General features: G+C 39.8%; 1 protein-coding gene across 10 annotated transcripts; it reads left to right on the top strand.

Moving 5' to 3' along the window:
- On the top strand, positions 1-25,292 carry OTUD4 (OTU deubiquitinase 4). Of its 10 annotated transcripts, none has more exons than XM_058025297.1 (22): positions 81-260; positions 1,793-1,876; positions 4,746-4,796; positions 5,102-5,148; positions 6,859-6,931; positions 7,391-7,472; positions 7,700-7,844; positions 9,711-9,768; positions 10,155-10,272; positions 10,500-10,564; positions 12,243-12,343; positions 13,750-13,874; positions 13,991-14,171; positions 14,945-15,113; positions 15,918-16,038; positions 17,696-17,751; positions 18,298-18,456; positions 18,935-19,073; positions 20,026-20,105; positions 20,199-20,295; positions 20,988-21,028; positions 22,663-25,292. In XM_058025297.1, the coding sequence occupies exons 1-22, from the start codon at positions 96-98 to the stop codon at positions 23,878-23,880; spliced, it is 3,375 nt and encodes a 1,124-aa protein (XP_057881280.1). In that variant the 5' UTR covers positions 81-95; the 3' UTR covers positions 23,881-25,292. The 10 variants fall into 10 exon arrangements, with proteins under 10 accessions (XP_057881276.1, XP_057881280.1, XP_057881279.1 ...); XM_058025296.1 differs by having other exon boundaries at positions 20,181-20,295; XM_058025293.1 differs by having other exon boundaries at positions 1-260; positions 20,026-20,295.
- The last annotated feature ends 919 nt before the right edge of the window (positions 25,293-26,211 follow it).

Genomic DNA, 26,211 nt, shown 5'->3' with positions numbered 1-26,211 from the left:
TCCGGCCGCTGCACCTGCGCCCGGCCCCGGAGCCGCGCCGCGGCCGCTCCTCGCCATGTGGGACTAGGAGGGGTGCGGCGGTCTCCTCGGTGAACATGGATGCGGCGGGCAGGGCCGGCGGAGGGGAGCAGAGTCAGCCCGGCAGCGGCAGGGACGCCCCCGGGGACACGTCCATGGACCGCTACCTGCGATATCAGGGCTTGTACAGGAAGAAAGTGGCCAAGGATGGCTCCTGCCTTTTCAGGGCTGTGGCCGAACAGGTAACCGGTTACATAAACAAAGCTCCTTCTCACGAAGGCATGGGAAGTGGATCTCATTAGTGGGTGGTAATTAGTGTTAAAACGCAGACAGGTATAGGTTAAGGTTATGCGGTCGTGTGCCGGTGAAAAACGTGACGTTTTAAAAATAATTCCCACCTTGCGAGGTGAGGGAAGTTCTGTGTGTTCAGCTGCCTCCTGCCACCAAGAAATCCTTATCTGTTTTTGACCTTCCACCGCCTCTTCAGAGCTTTTTTCAGTGTAAGATCTCAACATCGAAATACAGCTGCTGGGTATGAGATTGTCCAGGAAAAGGAATTTAGAGCTGAAAAGCCACGTTCTTAGTTTTGTTAATTACTTGACTGTAAAATTAGAGAAAGTGAGTAATTTATTTTCTGTTCTTCCTGTTGAATTCCCCTCCCCCATTTTAGTGTTAGTGTTAAAGGAAAAAAGCGACAGCGTCATCTTGTCTTAAGTACAAGCAAACAGCAGTGGGAGCTCTGGTGCTTCTGATTGTGGGAACCCAGATTCCTGTGCTAATTATACACAGATCACTTTTTTAATAAAATTCCTTTCCCCACTGAATTGATAAGTTCAAGCAAGCAAATACTATGTATTGGAAGTGGGTGTTTTTTTATCTCAAGGGAATAGATATATATACAATATATATTGCTATTCTGACTTTTTCATTAATACATAGAAAGTTTCTTTCACACTTCACTGTTGGATAGAACTTTTTTTCAGCTATTATGTTTTTAACATCCCATTCTTATTATGGAATCATTTAGATTGGAAATGACCTCTAAGAAAGTAAGGTCTTTAATTCAGAGTTATTAAGTGTTTATCTGCAGATTTGGTCTCATTTTTGTACTCTTCATTCAGAAAAACTGAATTTGGAAGTATTTTATTTTGAGGGTCGTTTGTAAGGACTGCAAGAAACGCTGCAACTTAAATTGTCTGGGGCTTCCCTACGCTGTACTGAGATAACTTGTAAAATGTGATGAAAGTAATAGTTTTCCAGTAAAGATTTGAACAGGAGGTAGAAGGCAGGTGTCATATTTAGGGAACTGAATTCCTGGCTTCCAGAAAAGTGTTTGGCCAACAGGCCTCTTGAAGGGAAGGTAAACAGGTGCTGTGAGACTTGCTTGGATTTCGTTTGAATGAATGCATGTTGGTAGGTGGCTTCTTCATCCATTCCTGCTGTAACTTCCTTCAGTTAACTGAAGCCCTTTACAAAGGAGGCAGTTAAAGATTAACAATAAATGCTATTCATTTGCTTCATAAATCCTCATAAAATTGAAAGTTTGAATTTAACAATCCTGTGAATTCTGCAGTTATTTAATTTTTTATTAAGTAATTGAGATTTGACTTGCCTGAAGATGTTGCTGCTGAATGAGTATGCATATTAAATATTCTTAAAAATAAAACTAGAGTATTTCCAAGCCTGTATTTAGACAGCAGTCATTAATTATTTGTGGCCTGTCATCAAAACTCCTGAGATCCAATGTCACCTTGTTGTCTTGTTCCCTTTGTAGGTGTTGCACTCTCAGTCTCGGCATATTGATGTTAGGATGGCTTGTGTAGACTATCTTCGGAAGAATAGGGAGAAATTTGAAGCAGTAAGTATTTTTGTTTTCTTTGCCAGCATTTCAGAAAAGTTACTTTATCCCTTCCACTTTGGTATATTCTGCACTTCCCTATGTTTGTGGCAATATTCATCATAGCTAAATGCCAGTTGGTGCTATTTAAGTTAATTAGCACATGTGTGGTAGTAACTCATTTTCATAAGCCTGGAGAGACTTATGTATTCCTTGGACTGGAGTGATGTGGTGTGGGAGAAGTTTTTAATGCTCATGAGGAAAGAGAGGCAAACTTAATCTTCAGTAGTCTATAGTGGAGCTACTATAATTGGGATTTTAGTTTGGTCTAATGCCTACTTTAATAAAAGTTGTAAAATGTTCTTGTTGTGCTAATTAATAGCTTTTCCAGTATATAAGGGATTTGACTGATCAGATTAGTGAATTTTTTTTTCAGGGTCTGCAGTTTATTATGCATTGGCACTGTAGTTTTTTTTCCCCTAGGCATCTGTAACTAAGCTATTCATCAACCATGGATGTAAAATGTTTTGATATTCATTATACTTGGTCAGTGCTGTTGGTGTAACATTACAAATCCCGTTTTCCCCTTCCTTTTAAAAGATCATTAATCAATAATGATGCTTCTGTTTGTATGGGTTCTAGTGTATGTACTGTTACCTGATTTCCAGGACAGACAGAAGGGGAGTGAATATGTGTACGGATTTGCTACTAGAAGATTATTACTCTATTTTTCTGTTCTAAATTTACCCAGACCCAAAGTGCAAAGACTGTTTTAGGTATGCACTGGCATAGGGAAGAGAAGGAAAGCAGGAATAAGGGTGTGTCTTTGTGCTGTAATTTCTGACATAGTACCCTCGGCTCTCATGTGAGTGATCACATAAATGTGGAAGTTACCAGAAATTAATGATATAAAATACAGCAGATCTCTCTGGGACAATGCTGCTCTGACTTGACTCCTTCTGGTCGTTTCTAACTCTTGGATGTCTCTCTTTTTACTTCATTTTTTCACTGCTGACTTTTTAATCCCTTTCTTTCCAGAATTACCCCACTCATTCCAATATCTGCTTCTCTACTTCTGTTTTCTTTTTCCATTGTGTAGTGTTTTGAAATTCCATGCCCTTTTTGACTCTTAAATATGTGTTATTACCCATATTGCTGTTGACCATCACTGCTTTATTAGCCCTAGCTGGTTTTAGTAGAGTTTTAGTATTGTTTTGGTTTCTTCATCCAAACTCCTGGTCCCAGTGTTCTTTTTTCCCTCTCAGACATTATCCCCAGGTATGACGTGTCCTCTGTCCATTTTTGCTGTCCTTCTACAAGAGTCTCCTTTTTAAAAGTTTCTTGTGAGAGTAGGTGTTTCATATTTGTTCTCATTTCCCAATGTTCTTCCTCCCACGGGTACCTTGCTTCAGCTCTGCTGATCTCCTTTGCTGCCTCTGTCTCTCACTCTGCTTTGCGTTTTGTGCCTGAAATATACCAGTTATCTCTCTTTAAAAAACTCAGACAGCATAAACAACAAATGCCTCTTTCCCTAATCTCATGGTTCAGCTGTTTACTTGCTGCCTCCTCAGTAGTTATGCTCTATTGACATGGTGGTGCTTCCTGGAGTTCCTTTACTCTCTGCCTGTTGTTATAATTTCAGCTTAAATTTGTGTCCTTCTTTCCACTGATGCTGTTATAACCAAGATTCCAGGAGTGTAGCCACCATCTTCATTTCCGTCCTCAGCCTTTCTTGCAGTGTTATCTTGAATTGCTGCTGTGTTACATTCATTCTCTTACTCTTCAGTTTCCCATGGGAACTTCCTGGTGTCCTTCCTTTCTTCCTCTGTGCATTATCTTCATGTCGTTTAATTTTGACACAAAACGTAACTGCTGTCTGTGATCATATTTGGCTGATCCACCTTTTTTAACTTCACACCTGATTGTTTCTATCTAAATTAAAACTTTGGGCCAGGCTGGTTAGTTGTTCTCACTTCCAAATGGCTAAAGCAGAACGTTGAATCTCACTGCTCCACTCAGTTCTCCTTATTATCTTGTTTCTTAATCACTGTGGGAAAAGAGGCCATCCAGCTTGTAGCTCAAGTTCATTGAGAGATTTCCTTCTTGGTTTTTACCTCTGCAGATCTTTATTTCAGGTAAATCAAGCAGATAGAGACTAATGAGCAATTTTTAAAAGCAGCCTCTCTGTGGCCTGTGTGGCTGAAACACTTTGCAGTTAAGATGTCTCAGCTACTGCAGCATCTTTGTGTCTCTGCTCTTGGCAGATGTGAATTTGGCATCCTCATGTGTGGTGGGGAGTGCAGTTGAAGGATCACTTTCTTGGGCTGGCACTTGAAGTGCAGCCTGATTGTTTGCATCCTTTGCTGAAAGTAAAAGCAGTTTGAGGTGATACAGAACAGAGGAAAAAGTGCTGTGTGAGGTGGCTGTACTAGATCTTACCACTGCTTCTGTACTGCAGAAATGGGACTCCTGTTTCTGGTTGTCCATTGCTGTTTATTTAACAAGATGTTGGAGTTCAAGTCCACAATTCTCTCTTCAGTGATGCTCTGCATGCCTTAGATGAATTGCCTATAAACATCTACATCACATCATCTCTACTTTCTTCCAGATTCCCCATTTGAGTTTCTTTTTCGGGGGTTTTGTTTGGTTTATTTTACAGCTGTTTATGTGGTTATTTTCTGCAAGGCAGACCTGTGTGTTTGGCTGTTCATTCCTTCATCTCTACACCCCTTTATATCTACATTGTGAGCTTTGTGAGGACAGGGGAGACTTCCATTTCCAGTGGTACATTCCCATTGGTACAGTGGGTCACATGTTGGGGATTCCATATGCTGCACTATTAAAAGTCACTAAATACTGATGGTTGTTTTTTCTTTTTTTTTTAATGCAGTTCATAGAGGGGTCATTTGAAGATTATTTAAAAAGTTTGGAAAATCCGCAGGTATGTTAGACCTGATTTATGATAGAATGCAAGTACTTTTGTTGAAGTTGATGGCTAATTGGATTTTTTTTCCTCTGAAGTGTTTTTGATTGAACTTAGGTCTTTGAATTAAGTGAATATATAGTTTTATGTATGTACTCTCTACTGTAAAATGATTTGGGGAATTGTGTTTTTATGTCTTGCTGAACAGATTTAATGTTCATATATTTATTTTCAACAATGATTTCTTGCATCTCTTGATCTGCTTATGAGGAGGTATAATTGTGTGTTTGTTTGAACTTAATTTTCTTTTGCTTTCAATACAGGAATGGGTTGGACAAGTAGAAATAAGTGCCCTTTCTCTTATGTACAAGTAAGAAAACCTTTCAATATGTTTTGCTGAGATAATTTCTGTTGTTTTGTTAGTAAATCAGTTGGAACAGCAAAGATAGAATTATGTTATACCATACTCTGTAAAATTATAAATATATTTGAGAATTGCAGCTGTCAATAGATTAAATAAAAATGGAAAAATGAGTTTGCAATAATGCCATGTATCTCACCTGCACAGCCAGATGTGAGTAATCTCATACAGTTATTACTTTGTTAATTTCAATATCCTGGTTCTTCTGTGAAGATTGCTTTTCTTCCTGTTACTCACCAAGGTTTTAGTACTAACCCTATTGCTCATATGTGAGCTGTACCCATTTCCTATATACTAAATCTTTCTTCACAAAGTAGTGAGAAACAATATGCTGAGTATTTATAACTGCTTTCTAATTATTGTGCAAGGGAGTGAGTAATCCACAGCATCTTCACTGTCTGCTGTTTATAAACTCATTAACAATTCAGAATTTCAAAATGTTTACTGTAAATTAATGGCTTTGTCTATTGATGAGACAGCTGATAAGAGGAAAGAATCAGACTAGTTAAATATTACCTTTGGGCACTTTGAGTGCTACATGTGGGAAACTGTATGGAATTCTGTCTTTGCATTTGTGAGGTGAAGGGGCCAGCTCAGAATTGCGTGTCCTGCCTGGATGGGGGAGGACTGAGCTGAAAGTCAGAGCAAAGCTTGGCTCAAGAGGCTTAGTGAGAAGGGCTGATGGTTACACTGAGCCAGGTTGTGGAGGGATATAACTCAATTTAAGTCAGCAGAACTGGATGCTTAATCAGATCAGAAACTGGATGGTCATGACCTGTTGTATTTCTGGCCATGAGAAATGTATTCTCATAAGCAGGAGCAGTTTATTTTGCAGTCGTGCCACACTGGTATCCAGGGCCACAGCTGATATATGAAAAGAGACAAATCCTGGTTAATAACAGTGGGTTTTAAAAATATCCATTGAAAGCATCAGGAGGGTTTTGTGGCACAGATGCAGCTCTTATCAAGTATTTCACTGCAGAGGTGAGCACACTGGAGTAGTTATTGCTGAGCTTGTTTTGGGAAGACAGGCTTCTATTGAAAAGGCAATTTAGAGTCTCAGGGAAAGTAGGAATAGTGGTGGAGGTAGGGGGAAAGAGCTGCTCCTTCTCCTGTGTGCTGGCAGACTTAAGGGAAGTAAGAATTTCCTGTTCTGTTCCAGTAAGTGACTTTCAGACTTTTCAGGCATAGCCTAGAAATTCGGTACAAATAGGTTTGATTTCCCTTTCACTCCTCAGACCTCTCACAAATGTAGGTTGGTTATCTAGTAAATTTTTCTTTGCTCCCTGAAGTGGGTGGGTCTTCTTTTCCTTTCAGAATTGCTTTTTTCTGAGTAGTTGTAAAATGGGTTTTTTTAATCCAGAAACTGTTAATATACTCAATTATTTTGCATGACTGATAACATTTTTGCCTATGTGAGAAAGAGTTCTTTGCTTAGCAGCCTGTCACCTCCTTCAAATTCTAAGAGAAAATTATGGATGAAAGGGAGAGAGAAAAAATATTTAAGTTTAAAAATCACAATAGAGATTAATTGTAGCAGAGAAACCACTAGGTGTTTTCTCTGGTTATGTATCTCCTTCAAATTTGACCTCAGTGCTCAAATTTTGATTGATACTACTTTTTAAAATAAATTCTTCACTGTTACTTTTTTTTTTCCAGGAAAGATTTCATAATATACCAGGAGCCAAATGCTTCTCCTTCACGTGTAACTGAAAATGGCTTTTCTGATAAGGTAAAAGGAAAAAAAAAATAAAAGTCATGGCTATTGTGACAGGCTGAAGTAAGACTACTTTATAAACAGCAAGTAGTTGTGTGTGACTTTGATTATTCAACACAATGAGAAGTTCTGAGAATTCAATTTTAGCAGTTTATTTTGTACATGTTTAAGGCAGTTGTGCTGTCAATCTTCTTTTTAAATAAATGTGAGGTATTTAGGGTGTGGCATATCTTCCTACTAATACAAAGTTCTGTAAAAATCAATTTTCAGACACTAATCTCTGTTGTAAATTTTTTTGGGCTTTTGTTCAAATTCTGTTTGGTTTAAAGGACATCCACCAAACATGTTGATTGTTTTATTGACACATTGAGATCCTGAAAGATAACAAAGCACATGGGTGCCTTAAATTGAATTTAAAGGTAGTACTTATGAATAATTGAGATGCCTGAAATATCTGTGTGATTTTTTTAATAGGTATTGCTGTGCTTCTCAAATGGAAACCACTATGATATTGTGTATCCCATAGAGTATGCAGAGAAGGCTGCTCTGTGCCAGTGTAAGTATCAAGCTGTTAGTTAAAAACATCTTTTTACCAAATATATTGAAGCTATCATTGTTAGGTTTCAGGAAAAGGCTTTGTTTGGAAGTTTATTGTAGTAATTTTCAGTGGCTTGGTTTTCAGTTTGAGTTGTCAGTGTATGATTACCATCTGAAATGGTGGAATGAGAACTGATTCAGGTGGTAACTGATTTTGCTGTTCCACTTTCTCCTTCTCTTCCCCAGCTCTCCTGTATGAGTTGCTCTATGAGAAAGTGTTTGATGTGGATGTAAAGAAAATCATGGCAGAACTTAGTGCTGTTGGTGTGGCAGAGGAAAGTAATGGGAGCAGTGAGGTGTCTGCTTCGGATTCGGAGGATGACAGCTACAGGTAAATGAAATTGAAAAGTTGCCTGTGAACACACATTAAATGAATTTTCTGAATTTCTGGTGGGTAGTAGAATCCAATAGTAAGGATTGAAAACATTTAAAATTACTAAGAAAAGAAGCAGGAAGAGGTAGGGTTAGAAGTATGAAAGAATGCAATGTATATCTTCACTTAGCTAAGGACAGGCTTCTGGCCTTCCTCTGTTCTTCCTGCAGTCTAGCTTTGAGTCTCTTTACATAAATGGATTCTTGCCATTGCAACATGTGCCTCTTCCTGTTTAGAGTAGCAGAATTCCCTGGGAGAGCTGTCAGGGTGCCAGTGTCTCTGAGAATGACTTGGCTTACTCTGCAGCTGAGTAGAGTTACAGGAATCTGATCCAACTTGTGTGCCTTCCACATCTGGGGGCTGGAATACCTGCTTGAGGTGAAGCTGATGCAGACATACAGATACAGCTTGCTCCATTTTGATCTGGGTTTATATTCTTTTTGCTGGATGCTCCAGCAAGCTTTGAGATTTAGACCTGACTCCTTTTGCACAGTCTGTCCTTCACAGTGCCATTTTTGCAATCTTACTTATTGGCAGTTTTTCTTCTGTTTAATAAGGTCCTTAACTCTGGCTTGTGTGAAATTCCACTGAAACTGCAGAGTTGGTGCTGCATCAGTGGATCACATCCCCTCCTACTGATTGTCACAGTCCTTCCCTAGGGCTCTGCTGTGTGGCATGTGGCAGCAGAAGTTCTTTGAGCTTTTGGGAGATGGTTTCTCCCACAGGTTGAAAACAACAGAAAGGAAGATAATGGAAATCATCACAAGTTAAAAAAAAAAGATCTGGGAAAGGGTTTAGCTTGTGTTTGGAAAAAAAATACTAGGGAATGTTGCCAATTAAAATACAAAATATTTCTGCCTGAGGAAACAATTATTATAGCTAAATGTCAGCTAATGGAAATCTTTATTCCTTTCTGTTCTTGGAGCTTTCCTGGGATTCAAATGCAGTAGCCTTACTCTGTATCTTTGGGATTCCTAAGACAATATCCTGCTAACCTCCTTAGCACCTTTGGAAATAAGGTCATGTGCTCACTGGAGACTGTGGAACTCAATGTTTTTGATTTAAACCACATGTCCTATAATGCAGGGGCTGGCGTGTGTGTATGTGACTCTTGACCCAGTTAACACAAATTACAGACACTTTACTGAATTTATGAAGTCCTAAATCTTTTGCTTATCCTAAAGTTCATTTCAGCATGTTTCATAAGCTAGTTTTCCAGAAGATTCTTTTCATTTTATACATATAAACTTTTCAATTATGTTGTTATTAAGTGCAATAGTTTTGGGAGAAGTTAATGCTGACAGTTGCCTACAACTGTTTTAGGAAAAATACTTGGAACTTTCTCAGTGGAAAGTTTTTTTCTGGTGATGTCAGGTGTAGAAAATAAGAGTAAATTAGAATGCCTGATGGAAGTAAACTAACAGAGTAGGTTTTGGTTTTGAGGGGTTTTTTAAATGTCTACGTTTGCAAGGTTTTTCTCATGTAGTTGGAAAAATTTTAAGAGGACTTGTTTCCCTGGTCTTCCACCCCTTGCTTTATTTTATTCCCCTAAGTGACAGCAAAGCACACATAAGATAGACTTCCTAAAATTTGTACTTAAACCCAAAATCATACTTCTTTATCAAAGAAAGCTACAGTTTCTGTTTTAGGCAGCTTTTTCACTTCAAGAGGTGAAGATATTCTGTGATAGGCTTATTGTCAGGAAAATATATAGAGAATGGTAGTGTCACTTTTTTATCCTCTTTAGATGTCTTACCTGATTTTCAGGGCTTAGTAATGCTGTAGCTCATTATGAAAACATAACTTGCCTCTGTCCTATTACAGAAGTAAAGCTACAACAGTTAGTGATATGAATGGCATGAAGTCTCTTTCTGGCAACAAGGTATTTATCCATTTTGATTTATTTTCTTTCCAATAACTTGTACTTGGCTATATTTTTGGTATTTAATGTTCATGAGAGACTCTTGAGTTAATAGCTTTCCTAACATGTAATATCCTAAAAACTACCTGTTTCTTTGGAAAGTAATGGGTATTTTTGATGTGCTCCGAGGTGGGTAAGTGTCCTTTTTTAGTGCTGCTTAGTTCTTAGATTTGTTCTGGCATGGTTAAAAGAACACAGTTTAGTTGGTTTTTTCAAAGCTCTTTATGGTCTATATATTTTCAGCATTTCTGTGTGTCAGTACAAGGCTTGAGCCCTGTGACTGAAATATGCCAAGCTGGACATGTCTGTGTAGTTGACCTTTCAGCACTTTGTTCTGTTCCATGCAGCACCTTGAGAGCAATGGGAGTCCCACCTCGCTGGTGTTGCCTAAAAAGGTTCTGAAATCACTTGATCCCTTGGTTTACAGAAACATTGAATACGATGTTTGGCTCCGATCCAGATGGGGTGAGTAACAGAATACTTCAAAGCTGCAGCTTGTGCAGCTGTGGGAAGTGAAGCCCTCCTGAAGAACTGATGCAAGTGGCCCTTTGGGTTTTTAGTTTGGTTTTCCTCACATGGGTCACTGGGCAGATTTGGGGCCTGAACACCTGGTTTGCATTTTTACTGCATCACGAAAGTAATCCTTTTGGTATATTTAAACTAACAGTATATTACTGCTTCTCTATTTCCAGATCAGCAAAAACAAGATTTTTCTATTGCTGCTGGCATGCAATACTCCATTGGAGATAAATGTAAAGTAAGTAACATTGAATTGTAGTTTATAGACACATTAACATTTTGCTCAAGATGTCAATTTTCCCTCTTTGTTAACTATTTTGATATTGCTACTTTATAAATACTTTCAGCTTGTGTCTTCAGCTGAGGATGTACTTGTCCTTTAATTGTTGGCTGTGTTCATGACTTACAGCATGGTGTACAACTGATCAGTGCAATCTTGCTCCATTAAAAAAATCACAAGGTTAACTCTTGAGAGTATATGTAGTAAGGTGACTGGGAGCCTTAACATTAAGCATGGAACTGTATGTGCATGTGTTGGTTTGACACTGGAAATAGTGACTGCTCTGTGTATATTAGCTTTGATAAAAATCTCAGCACTTCCAAGTAATGAAGTACAGCTTGCTTTAGTCACTGCAGATCCTGAAGTTTTGGGCACTTCCTCTTCTCAGGGTGTTGCAAGTGTGTTACACAATTGGTCTTCAAATTCTATTAAGATTTGTATTAAGTGTTGCTGCTTAAGAACAATCAAGGTTTGCCATTAAATTCTGAATTTGTAGATTAGTCTCCTTAAGTGTGTTAATTAAACTGGTGGTACTCAGCTGAACGTGTTCCTTTCTAGGGCATTTCACCGTCTATTAAAGTTATTAATATTAATGACAAAATATTCAGTTGGGTTAATCATGCAGCACAGGGGCTCTTTCAGTTTGTACTTTTTTATTTGTGTGATGGAATCAACCATAGTGACTAAACTGCAGGGAAAACACATCTCCAAACCTAAAAAAAACCCCAGCCACAAAATACTCCACAAAGCCACAAGGCCTCAAACCCCCTGGCTCCCAAACCAAACTAATGCTGATTATTTATTGCTTCATAGTACAGGCTTAAAATGTGCATTTAAAACCCTAAGGCTGTCTTGTGTGGTATTTATTTACAGATATTATTAGGAGAAAACACTCTGGTAATTACATACTCTGTCTGTCAAAATTTCTGTGTATGTGGCAAGACAGTAAATATATAGTATAAAAACATGGGAAGAAAACATGAAGTGAATAGTGAAAATTAGAGTTGACCAAATTAATAGAACTTTAAAGCCAAATACTGTAGTGAAACATTAAGGAATTTATTTTTTATACAACAGAAGTTTTAAGAACATAGAATGTCAGTCAGACAACTAACACTATGATCATGTCTATAGCACTTTTTTTGATTGTTCTTAAAAAAACCTTCTGAAGAGTAACTCCTGCAGTAATTGATGTTCATTATGTTCCTAATTAGACTACATTTCACTGAAGTGAAGTGGATTTTAATAGGGAAAAGCTTTGAGTTTTATTGTGAGAGAGAGTGTTTTCAGTAAAACTGAAAAGCCTGGCTGCACTGATTGCTTTTAACTTTCTCATGTGGTTTTGAAAAGCATATTTCCTTAAGTAGGGTTCCTCAGCAAGCTGTTTGTGGGCTGTTTGTTTAGTGTTGTGTGTGTGTGTTTGTTTTAATAGTATTTTTATTTTGTTTTGAAGAAGCAATAGGGGTTGAAGATTGGCTTTTGATTCATTTATTGAACTGTGATGTGTATTTTTTAGGTCTTCTGTTGCCTAGAGGAAAATTTCTGTTTCTTATTGTTTATATTTTAAAGAGCTAGCTCCTCTCACAGTTGTCTGTGGAGCTAATCTACTTTTTTTTCTTGCTCTTGTTCTTTGCAGGTGCGCTTAGACCATAATGGGAAATTTTATAATGCCCATATTCAAGAAGTTTGTTCAGAGAATGGGCCAGTTGTTGTATTTGTAGAAGAGCTTGGAGCAAAGTGAGTGCTTAATCTCTTTTGGAAGGGAGCAACAAAGTGAAGAAAGCATTACTTTGGTTCAGAGTTAACTTCAGCCCCTGAAATGTATCTGTTTCTTTGCTTGGAGCAGTACTACCACCGATTTGTTAAGAAAGCATCATACTATTTAAACAAGGAAAAATTGATTATCATTTCATACTTCTTTCTGTAGTGCCAAGTAGTCTGGATATTATTTGTAGAGTAGAATAGTAATTACATCAATAGTATTTTAATTTTTGTGCACAAGATTCATTCCTAAACAGATTGACAGCAGGCTAATAAGGTGTTGCTTAGACTTAATAATTAGATGCTGGATTTGTGACAAGCTTTTCATATTGAAAGATCCATTAGAGCTCCTCTGGTGGTTGAGTAGCTCTGCCTGATTTCATACAGGGTGCCAATCTGCTCTTTAGATCAGCATCATCTTTGCGCTACCTGGGGCAAAAAAGTGTTTGAAGTTGTTCTTGTGGGCTGTGGATTTGATGGTTTTGGTTGTGTGGGGTGGGGTTTTTTGTTTGTTGATGTGTTTTGGTGGGGAGGGGGCAGGGAGAGAGCAGTTTGAGACATCTTGAGCTCTGCTAGAAGTCCTGTGATTTATGGGTCAAAAAACCCCACACTGATTGTAGTTTGGGAAGAGGAAACACTTTCAGCCAAGGTAAATGGGAAAGATGCCCATTTATCTCATTTGGTCACCATTAAAAAAATAATTATGATGATCTGAAGATTACCTTGCAGTTTGAATCCTTTTTAAATTGAAATTTAACCTGTTTGAATAAAGTAAATATATAATGAATATATTTTACTAGTTATATATTTACATTATTTATGAATATAGAATATATTACATTATAGTTATATATTATATTACTATATAGTATAGAGTATACTATACTATTATATTACTATAGAATAAATATATAAATAAATAACCTTTCAAATAATGCAAACAGTTGCTTGGACCATCTCTAGCATCCTCAATTAAAAAGGCAGTAATTGTTCTGGGATATACACCATCACTGTAACATCTTTTAATCTTGGAACCTATTGCAACATTGGTAATAAATTTATCTAAATATATTGCTTTTACCTAATTATATTGCTTTTTGGGATCATTCTCTTTTTCTGTCTGCCCTGCAGGCACTTCACAAATGGCTGATCATTCTTTACTAAGTTTGTGTCAACTTGCTAGTTTTATGTAAAAAGGAATAAAAAAGGGTTTGCTGTTCTACACATTGCTTGAGTGTAGTCATAAAGGCAAAGAACTTTGAAAACAATGTTCTCAAAAATGGAAAGATCTGTCAGTATTAGTGAACGTGTGGTATTAATTTATGCAAGCCCCAGTCTGGTCTTTTAAGATATTATTCCCTCCATAATTCCTTGTTTTGTAGGCATGCTGTCTCACTGAAGAGCCTTAAACCTCTTCCACAGACCTCTCCTATGGAGGGCTGGAACACTGTGCCAGGGAAGAAGATAAAAAAGTTTTACCCAACATGGGGGCAGAATGCTCAGCCTGGTAGGACTGTACCTGTCTTTGTGTGGCAGAACCTCCTTTGTCAGATGTTTTGTCCCAAAGAGCTTAAAAGTATGATTAAAACAAAAGTCTTACCTGTTTTTACATTGTTATCACAGATGCAGAGTGCAGAGGGCCAAAGAATCAGAGCAAGTCAATCAAACCCCAGTCAGCACTACCTCCTCGACTTCAGCATACTGTGGGAACCAGGCAGCACCAGTTCTTGTGTTCTGGGCCCCAACCTCATCAGACCTCAACTGAGCAGAAAGCTCCAGGCAGGACTCCTTCCCAGTCTGCAAGGTAAACCTGCAAACAGCATCTTCTCTGGCTTGAGCTCTTAACTGAGCTTCTGCAAGCCCAGGTATCTGCTTCAGATGCTTCCAGCATACTCTTCTGAAGTACATTGCCATTGAATGCTTAGGAAGTGTCCCAAGTCCTTAAGAGTACACATGTCCCAAGTCCTTAAGAATACACACAAGCAGGCGAAAAATAATATTTTTTTTTTTTTTTTGTGTATGGCAGAAACTGCCTACAAAGCCACATTTCTTTTCTTGGAAAGTAGATGTTAGTGTGGCTTATGTTGTAGTTGTTTTTCTCGAAAGGTCCATTAAAGCACCGAGCTTTTCTGGTGGTTGAGTAGCTCTGCCTGATCTCATACAGGGTGCCAGGTTGCTCTTTAGATCAGCATCATCTTTGCCCTACCTGGTGCAAAAAAGTGTTTGAAGTTGTTGTTGTGGGTTGTGGATTTGATGGTTTTGGTTGTGTGGGGTGGGGTTTTTGTTTTGGTTGGGGCTGAAATAATGCTGCAAATGCTTCTTGGGCATGGCTGAGATCTTCCCTCAGCTTCTGCTGAACCTGTCATAGGAGACTGCTTTGTGTTCTGACTTAACATTTGAAAGGAGTATTAAAAGAGTGTTTCACCTGCATTTGTTGGTAGTGCATTTTGATTCCTTGGGCTGCTGCAGCAGTTCTATTTCCATACTTGCATCCTCCTTTCTCCTGAGGCAGGAGTTAGTGTTGGTTTGCTGCAGAGTTTCTCGGTGTGAGCGATGCTCTCTGTTTGCCGTGCGCAGGAAGGCGGAGCGCGAGCGCGGCGAGGAGCTGAGCCACCACGGCAGCAGGGACTGTCACTACTTTGGGCTGTCCCCCGAGGAGCGCAGGGAGAAGCAGGCCATAGAGGAGTCCCGCTCCCTCTACGAGATCCAGCAGAGGGATGAGCAAGCTTTTCCTGCTCTTTGCAATGTATGCTGCATTCCTTGCCATTAACCTTGCCTGTGAACCTTTCATTAGCCGTTGGTTTGATGTCCTTGAATCACACTGCAATTCAGAAATGAGGGATATTTGTTTTGCACTTGCTTTGTAATTAGAAGCACAGGTATCTACAATGCTTTATATGTTAAAGATAAGAAAATACGCCTAGTATATAATAATTTGTGTCCACCACACAGTGCTTTAGGTGTGTAAATATGGGAGACACGTGAGCATCTGTATTTTTAGGATTTTGGAGAGATCATTCTACTGATGCAATTTTAATGGAAGTGGGTGGGAGTGTCAGTACATCCAGGGAAGCGAGCATATCCTGTAGGTAAAGAGCTACTCTCCACATAGGTTTGTTCTAGAGATGTGTGGGGCTTTTTGGGTGTAAATCCTAGGGCAAACAGAAACAAGAACAAGGATGGGAAGAAAGGCTTCAGTCTTTCTCCTAGTGAAAGACAGAGGTTGCTCTCTCCTGGGCAGTAACAGTTTGCTGTATTTGCTCACCTGCAGGAGGAGGATGTGATTTATTGTTTGAGTGAAACAGATTTTGTCATGTCAGCTAGTGACACGAATGCTCTTAAAGGGCACTTGGCAAAACGTAGCAGTGAATGTGAAAGAGCAGATGAATGGCTCAGTATCCTGCAGAGACTCCCCCCCTTCCCCTTTCTGCCTATTATAGACATAGATATTATTTGTCATGAAGGCATAATAGTATCATAGCAGATGATGGTAAGGTGTCACTGGACTGATTACATGAAGTGATATTTCTGCTTTTGTCAACTTCTTCAGAACCAGTTAGTCTGTCAGGCTGCTACACAAACTGTGGATAATGTAAACCAGAAAAAGTTCTCCAATAGTGAAAGAAGAAACAGCAAGTGGACAGCAGAGGTGGAAGACCAGAAGGAGAAAGGTAAAACTAAATGGGTTTTATTTGCTTGGTTTTGTTACCAGCAATTGAATTTATTCAAGATGGGGCATCTGTTTAGGCAATGAGGGGAAAGTTATCCTAAGTAGCAGTGCCAAGCTAAACTGGGCTGGAGGGTAGCAAGGGTGTGGTTTGTGAAGAAAGTACATTTCCCTGCTTTGTGAATGTGGCTGAGAGAGTAGACTCCTGGCTGGAATTTTTGTAGTAAATGGGAAGAGAAATGAGAAAAACTAAGACTTGTCAAAGCTACCCTAAATTAGATCCTTTTGAAATTCTAGAGTGTGTGGCAGAAAGTGCCAGTGGGAAGAGCCTTAGGAGTAATTTATGAAGAGGGTAAAAGTATTTACTGTGGCATGGTTAAGAATTAGCATACCTTGGTACAGGAGGTGGAGAAGAAGGGTACAGAAGGGTTGGAAAAACAAACCTGTTTACAGTAAAAAGCTCTGGTCACATGGTCAAAATTTTGTTTGGGTTTTCTCTCTCCCCCCAGTCGGTTACAACACTTCAGCTTCTCTTCATGGACTTAAAGCTTTTCCTCCTCTGTGAGGAAGTGGAACATGGCAGTAATAGAAGAAAGCTGTAGGTGCCAGGAGGAGGTAGTTAGTAAATCTCTGCTAATTGCAAAAGAATTTTTTAAGGAACGTTCACATTTTGTAAGAAATGTTCACGTAGGGAAAGCTGGAGAAAAAGTAAAGACTCCACTGTCATGATGAATTTGGCTGAAGGGCTTGGCATGTCCAGCTTTCTCTGCTTTTTGTGACACTCACATTTGCATTGCCTCTTGTGAAACTAGGTTAACAATCCTATGGGAATCAAGTATGCTTCCTTCTGAGTGTTTAGGGATTTCTATTGCTGCTTGGGGATTTGGCAGTAATTCTCAAAATCAATGCTGTTTCCATTTATACCGCTGTCTAGTTGTGACAGAGTATATAACAAGCTTTTAAAAAGTCTGTATCTACTACTGAATAATCTGGGCATGAGTTTGATTGACAAGCAGTGATAGCCAGGTCTGAACATAAGCCAGAATGTGAAGAGCTTGTTCAGATCCTATTATGTCACACCTGTTTTTTAACTGTCTTCCCCACCAAACACCAAAGTGTTTGCTGGTGCTTGAGGAATGAAACTTTGTGTAGCAGTCTGAAAACTTTTTTTGATCTTTTAGTCCACTGCAACATTCTAAATTTTTTTTAATCAGTCAAAAGTAGACAAGACTTTGAGCTTCTTTTATCTTAGCACTTCAATATGAAAATGCCAATCAGAGCACTTTCCCTTTAAGAAAACTACAGACTTTTGTTTCATTAGGAGCACTTTAGGATGAATATATTTAAAGGGACAGCTGCATTTCATTCCTGCTTTCCCCAAGCATCACTGAAATGGTTTCCAAACATCACTAAAGAACTCCTGTAGAGTTGCAGAACCCAGATTGAAGTAGCTGCTCTGTTACTATCCAAATAAGTGTTTGTTTTAGGATGCTTTGATCTTTGGTAAAAATAGAAATTTAAGTTTTCTGAAGTAGTTATATACTAAGGTATAGGTTTAGTTTTGAAAGTTTAATTTTGGAAAGACAATCTAACTGGCTTAAGTTTTGCTAGCCATAAGTGGTGTAATGGTTCATTTACTAGGTTATGTCTTGGTGTTGCAGAGTCAAATTCCAGGCAGATCCACTTAAGTCAGAAGCTTGAGCCAAATTCATCTGAGGTAATCTTAAAGAAAAGACCAAATTTTTTTTTAATGTTATTGCTTCTCTGATACATGATTAGCAGAGCAATAGCTGCCTTTAGAGCTGTGATTGCTGCTGCTGCTTTACAGCTTTTAGTGAAATACTCCTAAGGCTGGAGGCTTGTATTTCTGTCAGCTTTCCTCAGCCCTGTAACCTATACTTAGTCTTTCTCTGCAATCAGAGTCCTCCAGCCTGGGCTATTGAGAGCACTTACAAATCCAGATTTGTAATTGCTTAGTACAGTCTGTACTTCCAGTATAATGGGACCACAGAAGATTTGATGTTTGCCAATAGCTATTGTGCTAACAGACCATGAGCTCTGAAGTTCAGCGAAGATTTATGGCCTCTTGTTGGCTTTTAACCTTTGCTGTCCTTTCAATGAGCAAAATGTCACACTAGTATAATACGTGATGGGTGCTTAGCCCACTTTGTATGGAGTGTGGTTTACTGTTTGTGAATAACTCTTTGTAAAGTTAATCTTACTATTAGACTAGCTGTGTATGTTGTTTCTAACTTTGCTTTAGAAGAATAGTCAAGATGAGAGTTATCCAAAAGCTTCATCTCCTTTGGAACAAGTAAAAACAGATTCTCCGATTCTTGCTGAGCAAGTAAGAAATGTTTGTTTGATTTCAAAGTTTTCCAGTCAGGAGACTTCAGACAAAGGGGAGCTCCATCACAGCCACGTATGTATCACAATACTGGCTTTTAATTACACAGTCATTTCTATGGTGATAATGCTAAAATTTCATATTTACAGTTAGGAATCTATTATGTCCAGCATATAGATTGTAAAAGGACAACCCCTGATAGAAAAGTAAATCTGTTATTTTCTGAGAGAGGGGTTATTTCATATCTTTCTACCAAGGTAGAAATTTAAATTCTTTAGCTTTTCCTTTTCAGGTTTCTCTGAGGTTATTGGTAATTGCTTGTGAGGGTGGCTTTTATTTTGGGTGGGAGATACTTAAATGTAAAGCTTGAGGAGGTGGTTCTAGCACTGATGGCTCTGTGGTACAGGCATGGCTGGACAGAGCTCAGAGATCTGCACACAGTGATGCAGCTCAGGTCTCTTTGGGTATGTGGGTGTGGTGCCAGTCCAGATAAGGCTGTGAGTTCATCAGGGTCACCAGCCATGATGGGATTCAGATTTGTTTGTTTTTCCAGAACCTGACCGAGTGCTTGCCCAGCGTCACTCCGACACCCTCTCCAGTCTTCTCTGAGGTGCATTTACCTCCAGCAGTGCCTTCTGTACCAGCCATTGTGCCAGCTTGGCCAAGTGAGCCAGCAACATATGGACCAGCAGGTTTGCAGAAATACTAACATAAATCAGAAATTACTAACCCTGGAAAATACTTTAACTCTCTTACTAAGTTGAAGATAGACCCAGGAGACAGTGTCTTGTATAATTTCACATTCCAAAGGCAGGCATTCATCTTTGATTGCCTGTATGTACAGTTTGCTTGACTCCCAACCTGAAAGGTACAAGAGGGTTGTGTATTTCATTGGCCTTTTTCCTCTTGAGTGGGATAGCATTGAGTTTTGAGGGTCTGCTTAAGGTAGAAACATATTGTCAGCATGTTGAAACCTGGTAAGTGTTTGTGCTCTGTGTCCCATGAAGAGTAGGCTCCTTGGTTTACTCCTGAGGACTCAGCTTGGGACTTGTATGTCTGAAACTAATGAGATCCATTTGGACCTGAGCTGCAAAGCCAGTGTAAAGGGTTTTGGTGTGCTGTGCATATCTTGTGGTCTGTGGAGTTAGAATCAGTAGTGCTCGTTAGATCAGGAGCTGCATTTTCTCTCACACTGCTGCTTCTGTACAAGAGCCAGCTTTCAGGTCAGCCTGCTTTGTTCACATGAGACAGTCACAATCCTATCTCACTTGACCGTGTCTGTGACAGAAGATGTGCAGCCCAGTTGATCTTAACTCAGATTCAGAGTTGACTCTAAATGACTAGTCAGAATGAGAACTTCAGGGATTCACATGAAAGTTTCAGTTCACCCATTCTTTCCTCCTTCCTGTTTCCTTCTGGCATTCATAATTTTAAAAAAGAAACATGAGATCAGTTTAGCTATTTCTGGAAAGCTTAGCTAAATTGTTTCAATCTTTCTGAAAACTCTGCATTTTGAATCCTGCTTTTCTGATGTCTTTTGGTTTGTGATTATTTATCTATATATACATATCTATAGATATGCGTTGATACCTGTTCTCTTTCTATACATATATATGTATCTGTTTTGGGATTTTTTCCCTCTAGGTATTCCAACTCAAATACCTGCTTCTTCACTGATGCCAGGACCAGCCACGGGACCTGACTCTATTGTATCACAGGCTCAGGTAACATCTGCTTCAGGTGCTGGAGTTCCTGTGTGGCTACAAGCAGTTAACCAGCCTTTAATGCCTTTGCCTCAGACTCTGAATCCCTACCAGGATCCGCTCTACCCAGGATTCCCTTTTAATGAAAAGGGAGAAAGAGCCGTTGCACCTCCTTACTCCCTGTGCAGTACTGGGGATGACTTACCTAAAGGTGAGAAGTCTGAATTTGACACCATTTTTTCTAATAGCTCTTCTTTTCTTAAAATGTAGATAAACACAATTGTTTTTGGTCCTGTTGTCATTCTTTGTCCAAAGATCCAATAGTTGTCATTCTGTGATTTAAGATGTGGGAGGGAATATTGAATAGAGTTGTAACTCTTTAGTTTGTATTGCCAACACTGTGACTGTTTCAAGTTGTTACACCTGGAAATCTGGTAGAATCACTTTGTAGCTCTTAGATTGCCCCATCATAACTTGAGGTTTTATGCATGTAAAGAATTATCTTTGGATAAGTGCTCCTGTCAGAGTAATAGGTTTGCTCATGTCTTTTAAAAGCTTGGAAGCTGTTGAGCATTTCCTTACTGACCTGGGAAAATACAGGTTTTGGCATACTATGAATGCAAGGTATGTCCATAAAGAACATCTCATGTCTGACTGCACAGTGGTGTTTCTTTAGTGAAGGGTTTCTTTAACAACTAGAAGTTCACAAACTGTTAAAATTGAAATTTAAACTGCTGTTGTGTTCTAGATACCTTACTGTGGCAAAAAACCCCAACTTAATCATTGAAGACATGCAAGTAGTAACTTAATATTGGTGTTCTCTACTGAAATGGAACTTCATGAAGTTTTTGTATCAGATGAAATATTTTAGGTCCTTATAAATATTCTTCCTTTTTTTTTTAGATAAGAATATTCTTAGATTTTTCTTCAATCTTGGTGTGAAGGTAACTCTTCAAACTTCCTTATGTTTTCATTTTTGTTACAAAAACCACTTGTGAATAATTGTTGGCACTCAGTGCAGAAAATTTGTTGCTGCAGGTGTACATTTCAAGTCCATCTTTCAGATTGAAATACTTCCTTATTTTGTGTTCTGTTAACTGGGATTCCAGCAGTTGTCCACAGTACACTTCAAGTCAGCAGAATTCAAATTCATATCAGTAGCATAGTGAGACCTGGCTTCCAACTGTGGCTGCACAGCCAGCAAATTGTGCTTTACAAAGTCACAGATAAATTGTGAATGTGAAGATGGTTCTTTTGGATGGCACATACAGGGAATGAGAAAATGCCCTTGGACTTCAACCATGGCTGTGTACTGGCAAAGCCACTGGGTGCAAATCCCAAAATCTTTCCCTGGGGCCACTCCCTTAAGTACCTTGCATGTCTGTTCTTTTTGCTCAGGTTAATGATAATAGTATTCTATCCTTTCAGTAATTATAGTAGTGTGTATGTGTAAATGTGGTACACATCTGTGGTGAGGTTGGGGAAGAGGCTTAACTAAAACCCAACATTTTCCATTGCTTGGCAAGGCAAAGTTGTTTGCTTTCTCTCTCCCTTCTGCACAAAATAATGTTCCTTTTCTACCTTCTTACTCCTTCTGTCAGGCAAGGTGCTGAGAGCTCTTGGGCTTATTTCATGGGACTTTGGCCATAGCAACGATACTGTTTCGTGTCTGGGCATGGAAAGGGAATATTCAGCACAGTTTCCAATGTCAGTTTGATTCCTCTGCCTAATAGAAGTCTCTGTGCTTAATAGGAAATCCCTAAGTTGTTAATTAGCAAGTTGTCACTCCATTGCATTCAAACAGCCTGAGTTTCCTAAGCTGACATGCTTGGGACTCTCCTTACTGCTGCTGTGGATTATTGAGGTTCTCGCCTGTCGTTTGGTGCTTCAGCACCATCTGCTGGTCCCAGCCCACGTTCTCGTGGCTGTGCTGCTCTGCTGGTGTCCCAGGGCACAGCAGGCTCGGGAAATGCCCTCTGCATTGTCTGCTGCTCTGCTCCAGACCCTGCCCACACCCTTCCCCTGCCCATTGAGAGGGAAGGGGCTCCTGCAGAGGAGTTCTGCATAGGCTTTCCAGGATGGTTTGCTCCAGGAACTGTCTCTACAGAGTCCAGTTCATTGACGTGGAAGTAGAGAAAAGGGAAAGGGTCACCACCTGAGTTGGACAACTTCATTGTAGTGGCCTTTGCAAAGTGAGGTCTAGTAGAAGAAATTGCCAATTAGTAAATGTGATTCTGGAAAATGAGTTTGAAATGTTTCTCTTCAAAAACATAGCTAGAGTATGACTTACTAAGTCAAGCTTTATGCCTTTAACCATATAGAAATTGATACTAAGTTTTCTTACTGGTTATAACTGTTGCCCATTTCAACTGCATTTGGAAGGAAAACAAAAAATAAGAACACCATCCTAGAGTCGTATGATTTAGAATGGAGGGCAGTCACTGTAAAGAAAATTCTTTTTCTTTATCTCCTATATTGTTTTGAAATGGTAAATGACTGACGTGCTTTTATGTCTCTCTGAACTTTCAAAAGACCAAATAACTGATTGAAATCTTTTTTCTTCCCTGCTGTCTTGCAGGCATACAGTTGTCCCATGTGGGCCCCCCATTCTTACCTGTACCCCCTGCACCAGGCCTATTTAGCTGCTTGTAGAATGTACCCAAACGTGTCCCTTCCTGTGTATCCGCACAACCCCTGGTTCCAGGAGGCTGCTCCCGCTCAGAACGAAAACGACACTGCACGACCAAACAGGCACTTTGCTGTCCAGACCGAGGCCAGGTCCAATGGTCAGATTCCACAGGTTGACAGATCTCCATCACTGCCTCTGATCATACCTTCAGCTCAGGTGACGGAAAGTCAAGGACAGGTCTGTGTCGAACCGGAGAATCCAGCGCAGGCTCTTCATGCCAACTATGAGGAGTCCCTGAGAGGGAAAAATATGTTCCCGCAGCCTCCCTTTGGACACAATCACTTCCTAGGAGCTGTTCCAATAGCACCTCCTTTCTTTCCTCACTTCTGGTATGGGTACCCAGTTCAGGGTTTCATTGAGAATTCAGTAGCGAGACCTAACGTTGTCTTGTCTCCTGAGGACAAAGAGGCAGCAGCTGGCACCTCTGCCAGCATGTATGTGGGCAAAGAGTGCAGCCCTCCAGTTCCTGGAGTGAACTGTGCAGAGCAGCTCCAGAAGACCAACAGTGGCTCCAATACCGTCCCATTCCCAGTGGCTGCTGCAGGGACCCCAAAAGACACTTCAGCCAGGGCACCTCAGCTGGAGCAAACCAGTCCTGCTGCTCCTAAGCAGAAAGCAGCCGGGCAGCAGCATCGCCCTCCGCAGACGCAGGGCCCAGACAGGCCGACGGCAGGGCCCAGCACGCAGGCACTGCTGGCAGAACCTCCCAAAAACGAACTGAAAGCCGGCACTCCCGGCCGGAAGGAGAGGCCTGCTAAAGGGAGAGAGTCCAAGGGCGCTGGGAACGCGCAGCCGGACAGCAGGGCCCAGAGAACGAGGGAGGAGAGCTCTGAGGACGACACGGAGGTTTCCGACATGCTGAGGAGCGGCAGGTCCAAGCAGTTCTATAACCAGACTTACGGAGGAGGCAGAAGGCCCAGACCTGACAGGGGTTATTCCAGCAGGGGAGGATACCAGTTCCAAAGAAATGAGGAGGCCTGGAAAGGACCACCCAGCAGAAGCAGAGATGACGGCTACCAGTATCAGAGAAACTTTAGAGGGCAGCCATATAGGAATGACAGGAGAAGGGCAGCACTGGGAGATAATCAGAGAGGGCAGCAAGCATAAAATGAGTGGATAATTGGAAAATTTAAGCAAAAAGTAATTTGAAGTAGCAGTTTAAAATCCTAATTTCTTTTTAGTGAAGTTCAATGATGTTTAATTTTGGGCTAATTTTTGGCAAGTAAAGACTTAGGAGGATGTCAAGTCCTACCATAGGGTTCTTGGGGGGGGGATTCTAGAATTTGTTTGGCTTAGCAGTTTTTCTTCAATGTCAAATTAGGAAAAAAAATAGGTTTAGTGTTTGATAATTTTTTTCCCCACAAAGGTTTCCGTTTGTGATAGAAAATGGGTATGTGCGTTTACTAGAGTGACAAATGACAGCATTTGATGTGATCTAGATCCTAAAATTGACAGTAACATTGCACCAAATATAAATGTATATTTTATCATACAATGCCTTAGTTCTGAACTGAGCTAAAGGAATTCTCAGCCTACTGCACTGTTGTCTCTGATATGCTTCCAACCCAAAGGCCTTTCATCTCAAAAAGAAAAAAGTATCTGTCAAACTTGAATGTTTCTCTTGTGTGTTACACGTATGGCAGCCAGCTAACCCTGTGTCTTAGGTATGTTGTATATAGTTCTTTTCATAATCATAGGGTATATTTTTGAATTTTAAAAAGCATTTATTTGTTGAAATCAAAATCAAGACAAGCGGTCAAGAATACCTGTGTATGAACTGATAAGAATGGCTGTTTCCACCATGAATTCTTAATGCTGGTGTGACTAGAATGGTGCCTATGCCAACTGAATAATTACAAAGACAATAAAAATGTAGATGCTATGCATTTCCAAAATAATTCTGCATCTGTTATAATAGCAGAAGTTTTTTTAATGCCACTTTAACACTAATGCACTGACAAATCCTAGATATTTTGTGAGGAGATGCATAAAGTACATGTTACATTTTTTTAAGTTTGTACGATTGAGCTACTGTTCAGTATTCTTTTGTTGTTGCACTGTTGATGTTTTGCATGTACAACTCCTTGCTGGAACTACTTTTAAAAGCAAGAATGGAGAGTCTCAGTGTGCTCTGCTCTTCCCTACAATTCAGAAGAAAGTGGCTTCTGCCTTATATTTTTACACTGTGTCAGAGTTCTGATGCTGTTTCTTCTGAGCCCAGTTACGATCTCCGCAGTGTTCCTGTTGCCTTTGCAGCCTGGATGTTCAGCTGTCCAGGCTCGGAGAGTGCAGTGTGCACAGTATTCACTCAGCTCTGTTGCTCTGTAAAATTGAACTGTTGTGTATATTTTTATATCTCTGTATACAGTAGTGTAGGTGACGGTACCCATTCATTGTGTCTGAGATTGTACACCCTTGGTGCAGATACCAGAGTGATAGTTACATGATAAAGAGTTTGTTTTCAGATGCATGCTATGTATAAAACCCTAATTAAAATAAATGTTTTGTCTTTTCACTTGCTTTTTAAATTATATGTATGTATTTAAACCTGTTGCAATGGCATGAAATGAAATGTTGTTCTTACAGGGCCAGTTGTAGTAAGCAGTAGAATGATGACCAGCATATGGCAGGCAGCAAACAAAAAGCAGCCATAAACTCAATTTGGAGTTTTTGTTCTTAGGGGTCATGCTGGAGGCTTTTTGTTTTTTTGTTTTTTTTTTTTTTTTTTTTTAATCTAAATACTTTTCCATTCAGGATTTCAAAACAGGCAATCTTCACTTTTTCAGGTGGAGAACAAAGCAAGCACTGAAGCATTTAACTATTGTTACCATTGAGATTCTCTGTTTATTTCAGCTCCTTTCAAAATCATAAAGAGGGCTGCATGTTGAGTTTACTGGTGAATTTGAAACTGTAGCTCTACCCCAAATTTGTGCAGCAGTCACTGAACTACTCCTTCTGTCCTAGAGCAGGTAGTTCATCACAAGCTTTGTTGCAAGAATGAAGCCAGGAACACTTCTCACAGAAATCTGTTGGGAAACACTGGGGAAGAGATGCATGGCAGTAACTGGGAGGGATGTGCTTTTAGTATTTGCATTTAAAAAACAACTTCTTTCACCTGGGCCTACACTGCCTTGCTACTCTAGGACAGTGAAGGATTGGAAGGTGTAGGTGTATTTTCTCCAGTGCTGATCAAGTAAGTCTGGTTTCCTCTCTTGCTGAAGGAGTAGTAGTAGACTGATTGGCCCAACCTCTGGCCTGTGGCAAGATGTTTTAATTGCAGGATCCTCCTGTTAATACATGTAATATTCAGCTGCGTGACACAGCTGAACCACATCTTTACCATATCCTTATCACAGCTGATTCAGAGAAGATTGCACAACTCCAGTCCACAGGGAGTTAGGCTGTGCAGAGGAGAACAAGTTTAGTCAGCCTGTGGAA

Source organism: Melospiza georgiana, chromosome 5, assembly GCF_028018845.1.
Source record: "Melospiza georgiana isolate bMelGeo1 chromosome 5, bMelGeo1.pri, whole genome shotgun sequence".
NCBI lineage: Eukaryota > Metazoa > Chordata > Aves > Passeriformes > Passerellidae > Melospiza > Melospiza georgiana.
The sequence above is the reverse complement of the archived record's forward strand: the minus strand, read 5'-3'. Positions and strand labels throughout refer to the sequence as shown.

What these genes read in the sequence shown, in the direction of transcription:
- OTUD4 (XM_058025293.1), top strand. Translation starts at nt 96, where the DNA reads ATGGATGCGGCGGGCAGGGCCGGCGGAGGGGAGCAGAGTCAGCCCGGC. An exon ending in ATAGGGAGAAATTTGAAGCA is followed by an intron (nt 1,877 to 4,745) that starts GTAAGTATTTTT and finishes TTTTTAATGCAG; the next exon opens with TTCATAGAGGGGTCATTTGA. An exon ending in AAAATGGCTTTTCTGATAAG is followed by an intron (nt 6,932 to 7,390) that starts GTAAAAGGAAAA and finishes TTTTTTTAATAG; the next exon opens with GTATTGCTGTGCTTCTCAAA.